This window comes from Ceratotherium simum, chromosome 2 (assembly GCF_057802395.1).
Source record: "Ceratotherium simum simum isolate JZ-2026a chromosome 2, ASM5780239v1, whole genome shotgun sequence".
Classification (NCBI taxonomy): Eukaryota; Metazoa; Chordata; class Mammalia; order Perissodactyla; family Rhinocerotidae; genus Ceratotherium; species Ceratotherium simum.
This window is the reverse complement of record NC_141901.1, coordinates 18,950,535-18,967,286: the sequence shown is the minus strand read 5'-3', so window position 1 is coordinate 18,967,286 and position 16,752 is coordinate 18,950,535. Positions and strand designations below refer to the sequence as shown.

Below are 16,752 nucleotides of genomic sequence, written 5' to 3'. Positions count from 1 at the left end.
TTGACTAGGCAGCTGGTGCACTATGACAGTGTTTCTTGAACCAGCCCTTAGGAATTTCTTTTGTGAATTTCTTTAATACATACTGTTTCTGCCTCTTCTCTGGGTTCTAGACCCCAGAAGACAAGGGCAGTATCCTTTTACCTTTTATCCCAGACACCTAGCACAGTGCATGACATGTAGTTGGTACCAAATATTTGTTGAATGCAGGTCTAGACAAGTGAATGAATGAATGAGTAAATGAATGAAAACTGTATTGCAAAGAGCACTGAACTTGAAACCAGAATAATGGACTTGAACCCAGGCTCTGTCACTTATGAAGGGAGAATCAACCTCTCAGAGCTTTAGTTCCTTTATCAGTGGAATGAGGATAATAACACTGACTCTGCTGGGTTGGGAAGAGCAAATAAAATAATGTACATCAACTCCATGAACTAATGAATGATTGCTATTATTAGGATTCCATTTAGCACTTGGTGATGTGCTGTCCCTTATCATCCCTGTCTGGGGTCAATCTTGGTTCCAAGTAGATGTCAGCTTGGAGAGGGCTGGCCAGAGCCCTGTCTTCTCTTGCTTACACCCGTAGAACTGAGAGCATAGAAAGTTCTCTGTACAGAGGCTCACGCATTGTCAATAAAAATTAATGATTACACATTACGAATGCACAGCACCATGCTAGGCAGGTAGAACTCATTTTAGAAAAACCTGTAATTTATAGCTGTTATTACTGATCTCCCAAAACATACCAACTCTAGTGCCAGGCACTTTATATATGGCATTTAATTTAATTCTTGTATTTACCTTCTCCAGTTATAATTTTGTTAGAATTTTAGATTATTAATTTTAAAAAACAGAACATAATTGGAATAAGAAAATAATTGGAAAATGAACCTTTGAGGATAATAATGTAGAAATATAGACTAGAGGCCCATGTAAGATTAATAAAAGGCTGGTGATGATGAAATCATATCTGTCAAATGTCCTCAGGAGAGATGAACAAGATGTTAAAAGCACTTTGCACAGCATCTGGAACCCAAAGGGCAGTGAATAAATGGCTGCTAATAGACTATCCCTGTTGAAGCATTAGAACAGGCATTATATTCATGTGCAAACACTGAATGCCTACCTACAATGTATGAGTCACTCTGTGAGGGTACTGGGGATTCAAGACATTTTATAACCAATTCTCTGTTTCAGGTGTTTATATTTAACTGTAGAGACAGGACAGGCATAAAAAAAGACCCTGATGATGCAGTATAGTGCTTTGTAAAAGGAGCAGATATAAGGGCAATAGGAATTTGGAATAGGGAGAGATTGCTGTGGGTTGGTGTGATCTAGGAGATCTTCAAGTCCTGATGGTTCTTAAGCTGGGCTTTGATAGAAGTGTGGAGTTTAAATAAAAGGAGTGATATGGTGAGGGCACTATAGGCAGAGGAAACAGACTGAGCAAAGACATTGTTCAAAAAGCATTCTCACCCTAGAAGAGAGTTGGCTTTAAACAGTAGAAGGAAATCAAGTTTGTGAGTTGGGGTAGCTTAATTGTTGTGGTCCTTGAATGCCCAGCTAAAGCAGAATGCCAATCCTAAAAGCAGTAAGGAGCCAGGAAGGTTTTAGAAGAGAGAGTCAGGGGCCAGCCCCAGTGGCCTAGTGGTTAAGTTTGGTGTGCTTCACTTCCATGGCCCAGGTTCAGTTCCCACGTGCAGACCTATACCACTCGTCTGTCAGTGGCCATGCTGTGGTGGCGGCTCACATATCAAAAAAAAAAAAGAGGAAGATTGGCAGCGGATGTTAGCTCAGGGTGAATCTTCCTCAGCAAAAACAAAGCAAAAAGAAGAGTCAGGCTCTGAGTATTTATTAAACACTTACTGTGTTCCATGGATTGTTTGAGATGCTGGGGATACAGCAGTGAACAAAACTGGCAGAAGCTCTGCCATCAAGGAATTTATATTCCAACACAGAGAGATATACAGTATATCAAGGAAGCAGCCACAAGAATATTTGGGGGAAGAGTGTTTCAAGCAGAAAGAACAGCACATGCAAAGGCTGTTAGGAAAGAGCTTGGGGTGCTCCAACAAAAGGCCAGTGTGGGTGTAGTACACAGAATGAGGAATTGAGTAGAAGGAGGTGAGGTCATGGAGGAAGAAGTGTCCAGGTCACACAGAGCCTTGTGGCCAAAGTAAAGACTTTGGATTTTCTTCTAGGAGTGGCATGATGTAATTTATGCATTTAGAAAGATCATTCAGGCTGTGGTGTGGGTACCAGAGTGTAGGGGGACCAGTACATCTCTCTTGGTGAGAGATGATGGTGGTTGGGATGCAACCTGTAGCAGGTAGGTGAGGAGAAGCAGGTGCATTTAAGATATATTTTGGTGGTAGAGCCAACAGGACTTACAGAGACCTGGATGCAGCCCATGAAGGAAAGAAAGGAATCAAGGATGACTTCAGGATTTTGGCCTGGTATGCTATTTAATGAAATGGTTAGCTTCATGGGAAAAGATTTCGGGAGGGAAGTTTTGATTCTGTAAGCTTAAGATATTCATTAGACATCTGAGTGGAGAGGTTAGGAGATATTTGGATACACGAGTCTGGAGTTCAAGGAAGAGACTTCAGCTGGAGACAGACATTTGAGAGTCATCAGCGTTAAAAGGATGTTTGAAGCCATGGAACAGTGTGAACTTGTTTAGTAAAAGAACATAGAGAAGAGGAGAGGGAGGAGGACAGACCCCTGGGGGCGGTGAACAGCCAGAAAGCTGGAAGGAAAAATTGAGAAGTGTCTCAAGAAGGAGCCAGATGCTGCTGAGAAATCAAATAAAATGAGGATAGGGAATTGACCATTGGTTCTGTCAAAATAGAGACCTGTGATGACGCTGATAAGAGCCACTTCAGCCCATTGGAGTGGGCCAAAGAGAGGACAATGGGAGATGAGAAAGTGGAATCTTGTTGGGATGAGGAATAGGAGATAAGATGGTGGCTGTAAGAGAATGAGAGATCAAGGGAGTGGTTGTTTTGTTTTTTGTGTTGTCTGTTTTTCAAGATAGGATTTTAGCATGTTTGTATGCTGATGGGAAGGATCCAATATATAAGGAGAACTTGATGATGTAGAAAAGAAGAAGATAATTGTAAGACTGAAGTCCTTGAGAAAACAAGAGGTGTTGTAACCCAGGACAGTATTGGAGAGGTTGTCCTAGATAGGAACAGGGCTGCCTCTTTCACTCTAGCAGATGGCAAGGCAGAATGTATAGGTATAGATGTAGCTGGCTTTGTGGACTTGACCTGTATGGGAAAAGGTAGGTCTAATTTGACTTTGACTATTTTCTCTATGACATATGTAGTCTAGTCATCAGCTCAAGAGAGATGTTGGAGATTGCAGGAGGGAAAACAAGGCGTAAAATAGATCTCTCAGAGAGTGAGAAAGTAAATTTACTATGGAAGGATAATTGCATCATTTGGCAGTATCCAGTGCCAATTTGACATCTGTAGTTGTAATTTTGAAGTGACTCAGTCAACACAATTGTGTGAATTTCTCTTGTGGTATTCTTCTTGGCACTAAGTAAGTGGACAATTGGGTCTAACCAGGATTGGGGTTTTACCAAGCCAGATCAATGGAAGGTAACTAAGAACCTTTACAAGGGATGGTTAGAGTGCCAGACCATGAAATCTAGGTTTGGTACCAATGAAAGTGGGGACCTGAAGGGTGTGATGGATACAGACGTGGTGGTGGGTCACTGAAAGAATGATTGTTTGTGCCAAGGTCAAGGACCTAGAAGCCAGGTCATTGAATGGATCACCATGTGGATGCTGCGGTTTCTAAGAATGATGGCAGGGACGGTGAGACTGTGAGCCAGAAACTGGGGTCATCAATGGCTGAGGGGGCATGATTAGAAGGTAGAGAGGTGCTAAAATATGTTTCAAAGAAGCTGGGGGTTTTGAAGGATGAAAGACAAACGGTTTGGAGTGAGTTGGAGGATATGAGAAAAATCAGCTTCCACTCTGACAGCTGAAAGGGAGGCAGTGTCCCCAAAGGAAAGCCACGTTTTAGTTAAAACAAAAAGGCAAAGAGATATTCAGAAAAAGTGGAGGGACTGAAAATATCGGGGAGTTTATGAATTGCAGACTGGAGTTTCAGAGATCAGAGTGAAAGAGTTGGGGCTGGAGGAGATGGTATGTAACAATAATGGCTAACATTTATTAAAAGCACTGTGCCCATCACTCTGCATGTACTTACTCATTTAGTGCATTAGGAACTGTACAGAAAATCTGAGAATGTGCTTCCTTTGGCGGATGAATGACAGGAGGCTAGCTCTTGTAAAGGTGATAAAAGTAAATGTGTTATGAGGCATGAGGAAATTGGTCTTGCAAATCAGAGCACGAGGTGATGGGAAATCTTATGTGCCAGTTCTCAACAACAGAACATCGTGTAGAGATTATTAAGAATATTGGATCTGAAGTGAGAAGGTCTAAAACTGAGTTCCAGCTCCACCAATCAGTCACTGTTTGACTTTGGGCAAGTCCACATCTGGGTTGGTCTTAATTTCTTCATCTGTAAAAACAAACCACTACTCCTCCCCCACCAAAAAGTGAAGATTAAATGATGTAGTGAATATGAAAGAACTGAACAAATTGTAGAGCACTTAATTGTTGAGCACAACTGTTATGGTGAGAACAGAACTGTGCTTGAGGAAGATTATTTTGACAAAAGTGTGCATAATGAGTTAGAATGAGGCAAGACTAAGAGCACACAAGTGTTTGAAAAAGATTAAAACAGCCCAGGCATGGTGCATGAGGACCTGAGCTAGTGGTGGCTGCAGCAATGGAAGAAGTTCAAGAAAAACTGTAGAGAAGTGTTAGGATTTGGTCCAAGCACAATCTCTCAAATACTTTTCCAGGCGTGACTGGGCTGATGCATTGTACACTGGATGGTGTGTGCTCCAATGTAGACCACAGAAAGAACAACAAGTGATGGTCACTCAGGGGCAAGGACTTAGCTAACTGAGTTACTGTGAACCCAGCCTAGTTGCCCAAGGCCAACTTGAGGCCATGGCTACCAAGGATTAGCTTTGGGCCAGAGTAGTGTGGGGTTAAGGGTTTGGATGCAGAAATCAGACCTAGGTTCAAATACCAGATCTATCAACTCTGTGATCTTGGGCAAGTTGTTTAAGCCTTTGTTTTCTTATCTGTAAAAATAGGAACACTCATACCTATCCTACAGTTCATGTGGTGAAGATCAAATAAATGTGATTACGTATATCAAGTGTATAGCCCAGAGTTCAGTGAGTAATAAGATCTCTACCACAATAGCTATTATTGTTCTTCCTACATCTTGAAACTATCCAGGAGCCAATGAATCACATTGTCCCAAGTAGTGTACAGGGAGAGACTAGGTATAGGGAGGGATTTAATGAGGGACTGGATAAATTATGAATGATGGAGTCAGAAATGACCCCAAACAGAAGCTGGGATATACGTAACCTTCGAGTCTGATGTCAGCAAAGATACATCCCTTCTCCCTCCATAGTAAGTTTCTTAGGTCTGATTCATTGTAATCATTTCCTGTTTTGCCCTATGGCTTAGCTGTGCCTTCAGTGGCAAAACTCAGGTACACTTCTCACATTTTTGCTCAATGGTCGCTTTCAGGAACCAGACACTTGTGGCTTTTTTGGGACACTTGTCCTGTGAACACAATGACTGCCTATGATTGATGGAAGCAGCATGGCTAAAAACAGTCTCTGTGGCTGAAATGTTAAAGCCACACAGGCCTTGTGAGTGCCAGAGACCAACAGCCTGGAAAGGGTAACTCAAAATATACCCCCTCCCATGGAGGGAGAGCTAGACAGCTCTTCAAACAAGACTATGAACAGGAAGGAGTTTCTATGTTAAGTTTCTTTCTCTTGAAAACCCAACCCTGTATGTGGTGGACCCTCAATCAATATTTGTTGATTTTAAAAGAAATTAATGAGGAATGGGGTAGAACAGAAAGGACCAAAATATTCTGGGCTGCTGGTGGAAACAGACTACACATGCACTGTGTGTTCACAGAAGTGTGACTGTAAGGGTCAGGGGTTGAAGTAATGAGACCAACTCTTGTGTTTGGAAACCTGTCTCACTACCTTCTAAAATTTTACATTATTTGATCATAAGTGAAACCAAGATGTCATGTTTTCTCTTTAATATCCCAGTTGAAGGGGCAGTATTTTAGTCAGTACAGGCAAAGTTATGATGGAATATCAAACAGTGCCAAAATCTCATTGGCTTAATACCGCAATGGCTTATTTCTTGCTATGCAAAGTGTGCAGTGGTCCTGGCGTCTTTTCTGGGCAGCTGCCCTCCTTATGTTAGCGCACCATTCTAGGCTGCTTCAAATTTGTGGCTTTTACATATCAATATATGCTACTATGATCATTGTGGTGGTGTTGGGGTGGGAGTGGAAGAAGGGTTTGGAGAGTTGAGTGGCAGCAAGTTCAACCTTCCCCAGCAAATCACTTGGCCATGATTAACTTCAAGGGCAAGAGAGTATTCCTCTCATATACCTGGGATAGAGGAGAATGGATATGGGTGAACAGTAGTAATGGCCATCACGGATACAAACAACCCAGTTACTGGCTCCCATTTTAAATTTTCTTTGTATTATACCTTTAAGGAAAACCAAATGAGTACTTTGAATTTGTGCAATATCAAAAATCTTCAAGACTTTCTCAGGTTCCTTAATCAACATTGCTTTAAACTTTTAAAAATACATAGTAGTTTGTAAAGAAAGCTTTTTTGGAGTCTCAAATAAATAAAGCTTTTATTACTAAGATGCAAAGTCCCTCTCATCTGGAAACTTCCCTGTTAGCCCTGTACCAAGTTCTGGGATGTGGGCTGGCCCTCAGAGGTGAGTTCACGTTAAAAAAAGAACCTTTTGTGTCCTTTAGGTAAACCTGCTTGGATGGGATAAGAATAGGGCGAGACTTTGACAATTTTAAATGTATAGAAAAAAACATTATTTGGAAAAGGTCTAGCCTATTTCTGAGCTCTTTCATCATGAGCCACAGGAAGTAATAGCTAAGAGTTATTGAGCATTTACTAGGTTAATTTTCATGAGTGCTTTGCTTGGAGGTCTCATTTAAATTTTATATAAATTTAATAAGAGATACACTTTTATTATCTTGATTTTACACACACAGAAACAGGCTTAGAGAGGTCACCTAACTGTTCCAGACTGTCACAGACCAAAGTGTGGACTCAGATCATCTGACTCCAGACCCCTGGGCCCTTAACCATTACCCTAAACTACCTCCCAAATACTCTTAAAATTGGTCATAAGGGAAATGAAGCAAATACTGCAATCTGCACGTAAAGAAGTGCTCTCAAAACCAGCGCCCTGACCATCAGGGTTCTTGTGTAGCCACTCAGTCCTGGAGAACTGCTGAGCACTTATCCCCTGCTCTGGACATCCAGGTTGTGTTCCTAGAGATCAGGTGTGTGGATGGAATTCTGTTCTCTGACTCTTCCACTAACAAAGCACTCTGCGTGTTTCTTGTGTCTTCCAGTTGACGGTCCTCCAATGGAACCTTCCCAGTTTGTCTCAGTTGTCCCTAAATATCCAGACAAGATGGGATTTGATGAGGTAGGAAAGGTGTCTGTGTGTGTGTGTGCACATGCTCGCCTGCAGCATGCTTATATGTTTTTATGGGAACACAAGCCTGAGCATACGTCTGAGAGCCAGCAAGACTGGCTTGGTGGCTGAAAAGGATTTGAGGTCTTGGGACAAGTGTTTTTCCCAAGTTTTTGTTGTGCCTCGGTTTTCTTATCTTAAAAAAGGAGCATCATGGTAAAAGTGAATTGATCATTGCGTCAGAAAGAAGTTGCTGTTTAGTCGTGAAAGTGAATTTGGTATATTCTAGGAGTAGATACTGTCATATTTCATCAACGTTTTCATCAAGATTCAAGGGTAAAGAAGAGATACGCTTTAGGTATTAGAGGACTTTAACTTTATTCTGAGTGGGTGGAAACCATTCCGGAACACTCTGTGCTTTGTTTTCTCTCTGCTTTTTTTCCGTGGAAAAAGGTTGGAGGGCAGGTTTGAGAAGACAAAGAGGAGAAGAAAGAAACCTATTCTAAAATTCTGCCTTTCAGTAGGCAAGAACTTCATAATAGCTCTCTGAGGGCCATATACATTATTAAGTTTCAGTAGTATAAAGAATGAAGCAGAAATATAAAGAGATGCCTCTCAGTAATATACACAACAGATACTTGGCAGGGCCAGAATTGTGATTCCAGGTCACTGAATACTTCATGAGTCCCTCAATGTCATGTAGCTGCTGATCAGTACTCAGGAGTTGGGTGGTCTAGAGGCCGGGACAGTGCCTCAGGAATCCACAAACTGAAATAGATTTTTTCCATGGATTCTGTATATGTCATAGACCAAGGTTTGTGCCCTGTGCTCACTGCCATTGCTGCATTGAAAGAAAATGCCTTGTCTATTGCCCTGTACCGTATAATACATGTCCCGAAAGTACGGCCATCTTAACGAGCTGCTGGGACTGGGAATTGGGATTTCTTCTGTAAAATTGATTTGGAGCTGGACTTCAGGAATGGGAAGGAGTATTTCATGACTATTAAATGGAAAAGAGTTAGTAACTGTTAAGCTATTTCCAGAGAGGGCAGAATGAGAAAAGATGATTTTAAATGTGGTAGAGAGGGATTAGACTAAAGTGTAAATCGTTTTTAAAAATGATCAAGGCTGCAGGTAAGATTGGCCCACTCCATGCACTGGACCAGCTTCCATGTATGACTGTAGCTTTCCTTTCTCTGCAGCTCTCATCAACTCTCAGTTCTCTAGACACAAGAACCCAAGTGTCTTTACATGTATTCATTTTTCCTTCTATAAACATGTTTCTATGAGGACCACACCAAAGCAAATAAAATGGGACAAAGCCAGAATCTTCTAGCTCTGGTCTTCCGTTTGGATGTGAGTAAGGACTGGGTCACACCTAGAAGCCTTCTGGAAAATGCCAACTCTAGGAAGTGACGCAGGGAAAGGGACTCTACTCCTCTGAGCCTGGATAATCATCTCTCTGTCTGAAACAGAGATAGGATGGTGGAAAAAACGATTTTCGGAGGCCTTTTCAACCTTCCCAGTACTCTGTGACCTTGGTGGTAGTGTCTGGGCTGCATTGGCTGTGTGGTTCTTTCTCTGTATACTATTCACCAAGTATGAGCAAGCCATCTGTGTTTTCCTTCATGGCTACAGTTTTTATTGCACTTGTCCTGGCAGGAACTGGGACTGGGTTATTATTTACTAAAGTCTTCTCAGAGGTCTCTGCTTTGAGGGGAATTTTTTTGTTGTATTTCTGTTAATTTTTTGTTTTGTTTTGTTTTTGCTCTCCTGGAGTGACCTCAGGTAGCTCCATGTGTCCACATGAGGAAATGCCCTTTCCTTTCCAGATCTATAAAATTTGGGCATGAAACATGGCCCATCACAGTAGGATTCTAAACACGAAAAAAATGAAGTGTAAAAAGCCACATCCCAGTAAGTTATAAAGTCCCAAGTGACAGTGCAAATAGAGTCACCACAGAAATTATGTTTAAAAAAAAAATAATTACCCAGTTAGGTAAAAAAAGGAGGTAATGAAATCATGATGCACCTAATCCACTTTGCCCTAAATCAGTTGGATGGTTTCTTCAAAGAGGACTTCTTGCTCCCCCATCAGTTTCTTTGCCCAGAGCTTTATAAATGGATATTTATAAAGTGGATATTATAAAGTGAAAATATTTTTTAAGGAAGGGTTGAAATTTTAGTTAGTGTAGCTTTTGATCCAGTAAAACATATAAAATATTGATGATTACATTCAGAATGACCATGCGAACCAAAACTTAGTCCCCAGTAAAGTCTAAACTCCAGGCTGGTTATAAGACATAGTTTCTTTATTCTGGACAGAGCGTGAAGCAAACTTAATGCTAAACCACATAGCATAGATGTTTTAATCTGTACTGGACTTGAGAGATGAGGTTGTTCAACTCCTCTTTTTACAAACGAGATAACCGGACCCTGAAACATTGTGTCTTCCTCAAAGTCATCTAGGTGGTACGTCAGGATGAAGCCAACGTCATCCGACTTATTCCTGTAGGTTTCTCCTTTTCCATCTATGTGTCATCAACATTTCTTGCTGGCAGCTGAAGTCTCCCTCTCTTGGAAAACTAGTTTCATGTTCAAAGTGAGTTTATTATTGCTCGTAGCAAAAGGACCTTATTAAAACACGTATTTACCTGTAATAGCATTCATGAGGCTTTAGGTACTTCTGGGTCCCCTTAAATCTGGGAATAGTCAGGACAGCGTCATTATCTATAACTCACCGTAGTGGCCTCGTGATATGTATGTGTTTAGTGCAGCCATCAGGAATTTAGGGGATGAGGTGAGGGACTGCAGATGGACCCAGCCCTCATGGGGAGAAATCTGAATGCACATTTTTGGTAGGGTTTCGTTCAGATCCACATGATGTGGAAATTGTGCCTTTCCATTTCTCCCTTCCTCAAAGGGCTACCCCCAAGGACAGGGCCCCTTCTCTTTACTTCTTTCAGAAAAATTCCATTGTCTCTAAGGGAGTTGAAGAATTCTGGCAAAGAAGTACTAAAATTGAGACCCTGATAATTCAATTTGGAACCTTTGAAAATAAAGGAATGTGTTAAGACTAGATTTTTCTTATTCTTTAAATGACTTTAAATTTATCTACAATGGCTATAAATTATAGTAACAGCTAATATTTGGTACCCATGAGATAGGCCCAGTCTTATCCCAGTTTTACAGATGAGGAAACTGAGGCATAGGAACTGGTCAAAGGCAAACACTTAGTAAATAACAGTCAGGACATAAACTTAGGTCTGCTGATAAATCTAACCACTTGCCAAACTGCCTCCTACCCCTTAGTCTCATATGTTTGAGGTTTAATTCACCTTTGGCCTCTTGAAGGGTAACTTTTTGAACTTTTCTATCTCAAGAGCAGGGCAAACACGTCCATCAACAAGCATCAGAGAAACAAAGAGAGAGTTAAGTCACTGCAAATGGCTCAGTTTTGAAACTAATTCTGTTTGGATGAATATCATTCGGCCTGATATGAAATATAAACAAATCTTCACCACAGTTTTCCCTATCTTTTCCACTCCTTATTCCAACTAAAACTTGGGTCCTTACATTTACTTAACTTTTCAAACAGCCTAAAATAAGACTTGAATCATCTGTGTTTTTTTTCCTTTTTTCTTCCTGCGTTAGATTTTCATGATAAACCTCAAGCGCAGAAAGGACAGACGGGACCGGATGTTACGCACCCTGTACGAGCAGGAGATTGAGGTCAAGATTGTCGAGGCTGTGGATGGAAAGTGAGTTGGGTTTTTCCTTGACCCCTTGAAGATGTGGTTGGAGTGGGGATGTGCCCTCTCTGAGGATTAGTCCTGGGTGGGAGGAATCTGCAGTCATTGGAAGATAGACATGTTTTTACAATGGCTACTTGTACTTATTTTGGGAGAAACTTTATGACTTATAGTAGCATACAAGTTAATTTCACCACGTAGAGCAGGCCCGAAATCCACTCGTCATCCAGTGATCTCTGGTCTTCATTATAAGGCTCACACTGGAAGTGATTTTCCCCTGTCTCTGGGAGTTCTCACAGTGGTTATGGTGGTTTCCAGCTTTCTGTAGTGTGTTGGAAAGAATGTGTACAGAGTAGCATTCAGAGCCTGATTTAGAGCAAAGTGTCTAAACTTGGGCAACCTGAAGAAAATAGATGGAAAAAATGCATGACGGTCTGTGTATTCTGTTGTATAAGATGCTGGCCATGGTCTGCCTGGGCTGATTGCTTTTCCCGGGAATATGGCAGGAAAGTCACACAGGGTACCTGGTTGGATTCTTTCAAGGGTTTTTGTTATTGCTGTTGTTCTTGTTTTGTTTTGCTTTGCCCTTTTATTTGACACTCTATTTCAAGGCATAAAGTTTTACAAAACCTGCAGTTCCATGTTATGTGTTAGTTGAGAATATGAATGGCTCTAAGGAGTATGGCTAGAAGCTGGTGTGGAAGTTCTTATGATTCCTTTAGAGAATCTCATCAATGTTTCTCAAAGTGTGGCCTGGATACCCATGTCAGAGTGCCCAGGGGCTGGTTAAGAGGGCAGCTTCCTGAGTCCCATCCCAGAGCTCCTGAATCATGATCTCTAGGGCTGGGGCCGAGAATCTGCATTTAAAAAGCCTCAAGGTGATTCTTGGGTCAGGTTGCCACATAAAATACAGGACCCCCAGTTAAATTTGTCCTACACATTGCATGGGGCTTACTTATACTAACAATTATTCACTGTTTATCTAAAATTTAAATTTGGCTGAACATTCTGTGTTTTACTTGCTAAATCTGGCAGCCCTATTCTTGGGTGCACTGGAGTTTGGAAACCACTGCTTCAAATATTCCCAAGAGCCCCAATCCCGTTCATAGGCCACATGGACCAGGGGAAAGTAGTTGAGTGGTGAGAGTTCTTTATATATTCTGGATACAAGTCTTTTATCAGATATATAATTTGCAAATATTTTCTCCCATTGTGTGGATTGTCTTTTCACTTTCACCATGGTTTCCATTAAAACACAAAAGTTTTTAATTTTGATGAAGTCCAGTTTAGATTTTTATTGTTGCTTGTGCTTTTAGTGTCATATCTAAGAATCCATTGCCAAATCAAAGCCATGAAGATTATTTCTAAGTTTTCTTCTAAGAGTTTTATAGTTTTATCTCATATATATCTCTTACACATTAGATCTTTGATCCGTTTTGAGTTAGTTTTTTTATATAGTGTGAGGTAGGGTCCAAATTCATTCTTTTGCACATGGTTATCTAGTTATCCCTGCACTGTTTGTTAAGAAGACTATTCTTTCCCCCATTGAATTGTCTTGGCACCCTTGTCAAAAATCTGTTGACCATAAATGTAAGGATTTATTTCTGGACTCTTGGTTCTCAATTCCACTGACATATGTCAGTCCTCATTCCAATACCACACTGTCTTGATAACTGTAGCTTTGTATGTAAGGAAGTGTAAGCCCTTCAACTTTGTTATTCTTTTTCAAGATTATTTAGGCTATTCTAGGTCGCTTGCATTTCCATATGAATTTTAGCATCAGCTTTTCATTTTCCACAAAAAAAGGACAGCTGGGATTTTGATAGGAATTGCATTGAATCTGTTGATCAGTTGGGGGGAGTATTTCTATCTTAACAATATGAAGTCTTCTGATTCACTATCATGGGATATCTTTCTGTTTATTTAGATCTTCCTTAATTCTTTGAATAATCTTTTATAGTTTTCAGTGTACAAGTCTTACATTTATTTTGCTAAATTTATTCCTAAGTATTTTACTCTTTTTGATGCTATGGTAAATAGAGTTGTTTCCCTAATTTCATTTTTAGATTGCTCATTGTTAAGTGTATAGAAATACAGTTGATTTTTGTATATTGATCTTGTACCCTGTAAACTTGCTGAACTCATTTATCAGTTCTAGTAGTGTGTGTGTGTTCCTTAAGATTTTCTATATACAAGACTATGTCATCTGCAAATGCAAATAGTGTTACTTCCTCTTTTTCAGTGTGAATATCATTTATTTATTTTGCTTGCCTAATTACCCTGGCTATATCCTCAAGTACAATGTTGAATAGAAGTGGTAAGAGTGGATATCCTTGTCTTGTTCCTAATATTAGAGGGAAGCATTCAGTCTTTCCCCATTAAGTATAATATTAGCCGTAGGATTTTCACAGATGGTCTTTATTGGGTTGAGGAGGTTCTCTTTTATTCTTATTTGGTCGAGTGTTTTTATCATGAAAGGGTGTTGGTGACTTTGTCAGTTTGGGCTGTTATAACAGATTACCATAGACCAGGTGGCTTAAACAACAAACATTTATTTCTCTCAGTTCTAGAGGCTGGGAAGTCTGAGAGCAGGGTGCCAGTGTGGCTGGATTCTAGTGAGAGACCTCTTCCTGATTTTTGGATGGCTCTCTTCTTGCTGTGCCCTCATATAGCAGAGAGTAGAGAGAGGAGAGAAGAAGCAAGCTCTCTCATGTCTCTTCTTATAAGAGCAATAATCTCATTTATGAGGGTTCCACCCTCGTAACCTAAGGCCCCTGTTCCTCACACCATCAACATATGAACTTGGGGGAAATATAAACATTCCATTCACATGCAGTTGGATTTTGTCAGATGCTTTTTCTGATCAATCTTGTTGATCTTTTCAAAGAACCAACTTTTGGTTTGGTTGCTTTTCTCTATTGTTTTTCTATTCTCTATTTCATTTATTTCCACTACAGTCTTTATTATTTTCTTCCTTGTGCTTGCTTTAGGTTTAGTTTGCTCTTCGTTTTGTAGTTTCTTAAAATGGAAGATAAGATTATTTATTAGAGATATTCTTTTTTAATACAGGCATTTATGGTTATAACTAGCCACCTAAGTGCTGCACTAGATGCATCCTGTAAGTTTTGGTATGCTGTGTTTTCATCTCAAAATATTTTTTCTCATTTCCTTTGTCATTTCTTCTTTGACTCATTGGCTACTTTGGGAGTGTGTTGTTTAATTTCACATATTTGTAAATTTTCCAAATTTCCTATTGTTATTGATTTTTAATTTCATTCCATTGTGGTTGGAGAACATACCTTGTATGATTTCAATCCTTTTAAATGTACGGAGCCTTGATTTATGGTCTATATGGTTGTTATGGTCTAATATATGGTCTTTCTCAGACAATGTTGCATGAGCACTTGAGAAGAACACATATTTTGCTGCTGTTGCATGGTGTGTTCTATAGATATCTGTTAGGTCAAGTTGGTAGTGTTGTTCAAGTCTTTTATTTCCTTATTGTTCTCCTGCCTAGTTGTTCTATCCATTATTGAAAGTAGGGTATTGAAGTCTCCCACTGTTATTGTTGAATTGTCTATTTCTCCTTTCAGTTTTGTCAGTTTTTGCTCTGTTGTAAGGTGCACATATATTTATAATTGTTATGTCTTCCTAATGCATTGATGCTTTTATCATTATAAAATGTTCTTCTTTGTCTCTAGTAACAAATTTTGTCTAAAAGTTTATTTTGTCTGATATTGGTATAGCTCCTTCAGCTCTCTCATTGTTGCTGTTGACATGGTATATCTTTTTTCCATCTTTTTATTTTAAACCTATTCATGTCTTTGAATCCAGAGTCTGTTTCTTGTAGACAGCACATAGTTGGATCATGTTTCTAAAAATTCATTCTGCTAAGTTCTGCCTTTGATTGCAGGGTTTAATCCATTCACATTTAATAAATACTGATAGGGTAGGATTTATGTCTGCTGTTTTCTATGTCTTACATTTTTTTGTTTCTCTATTCCTCTATTATTGCCCTTTTGAGTTAAAAAGATATTTTCTACTCTATCATTTTAATTCCTTTGTTGCTTATTTTACTATTTTTTTTGATATTTTCTCAGTGATTGTCTTGGAGATTACAATTGGCATCCTAATTTATAGCAGTCTAGTTCATATTAATACTAACTTCCTAGAAGAAAACATAGGCAGTAAGCTTCTTGACGTTGGTCTTGGTGATGATTTTTTGGATTTGACACCAAAAGCAAAGTTAATAAAAGCAAAAATAAACAAGTGGGACTGCATCAAACTAAAAAGCTTATGCACAGCAAAGGAAATTATCAACAAAATGAAAAGACAACTTACTGAATGGGAGAAAATATTCGCAAATCATATATCTGAAAAGGGGTTAATTTCCAAAATATATAAAGAACTTGTACAACTCAATAGCAAAACAACAAACAATTCTATTAAAAAATGGGCACAGAATCGGAACAGACATTTTTCCAAAGAAGACACACAGATGGCCAAAAGGTACATGAAAAGGTGCTCAACATCACTAATCATCAGGGAATATGCAAATCAAAACTACAATAAGGTATCGCTTCACCCCTATTAGAATGGTTATTATCAAAGAAACAAGAAATAACAAGTATTGGCAAATATGTGGAGAAAAGGGGATCCTTGTATACTGTTGGTGGGAATGTAAATTGGTGTAGCCACTAGGAAAACAAATGAAGCTTCCTCTAAAAATTAAAAATAGAACTACCGTATGATCCAGCAATTCCACTTTTGGGTTTTTATCCAAAGGAAACGAAAAAACTAACTCAAAAAGATATATGCACCCTCATGTTCATTGCAGCATTATTTACAATAGCCAAGACATGGAAGCAACACAGTATCCATTGATGTATGAATGGATAAAGAAAGTGTGGTATATATATATTCAATGGAATATTATTCAGCCGTAAAAAGAAGGAAATCTTGCCATTTGTGACAACATGGATGGACCTTGAAGGCATTATGCTAAGTGAAATAAGTCAGACAGAGAAGGACAAATACCGTATGATCTCACTTAGATGTGGAATCTAAAGAAAAAAAGAACTGAATTTATAGATACAAAGAACAGATTGGTGGTTGCCAGAGGCGGGGGGTGCAGGGTAGGGGAAATGAGTGAAGGGGCTCAAAAGGTACAACTTCCAGTTATAAAAGAAATAAGTCATGGGGATGTAATGTACAGCATGGTGACTATACTGTATTGCATATTTGAAAGTTGCTAAGAGAATAGATCTTAAAATTTCTCATCACTAGAAAAAAATTTTGTAACTATGTGTGGTGATGGATGTTAACTAGACTTACTGTGGTTGTCATCTCACAATATATACAAATATCAAATCATTATGTTGTACATCTGATACTAATATAATGTTATATG

At 39.4% G+C, this 16,752-nt stretch overlaps 1 protein-coding gene across 1 annotated transcript in view; it reads left to right on the top strand.

Annotated features, from left to right (window-relative positions):
• Window positions 1-16,752, top strand: part of COLGALT2 (collagen beta(1-O)galactosyltransferase 2) — a 114,575-nt gene that overhangs the window by 87,239 nt on the left and 10,584 nt on the right. The window contains exons 7-8 of the mRNA XM_087438824.1: window positions 7,526-7,602; window positions 11,245-11,351. Of these exons, the coding sequence (XP_087294950.1) occupies window positions 7,526-7,602; window positions 11,245-11,351 (184 nt within the window). The remainder of the gene's footprint in view (window positions 1-7,525; window positions 7,603-11,244; window positions 11,352-16,752) is intronic.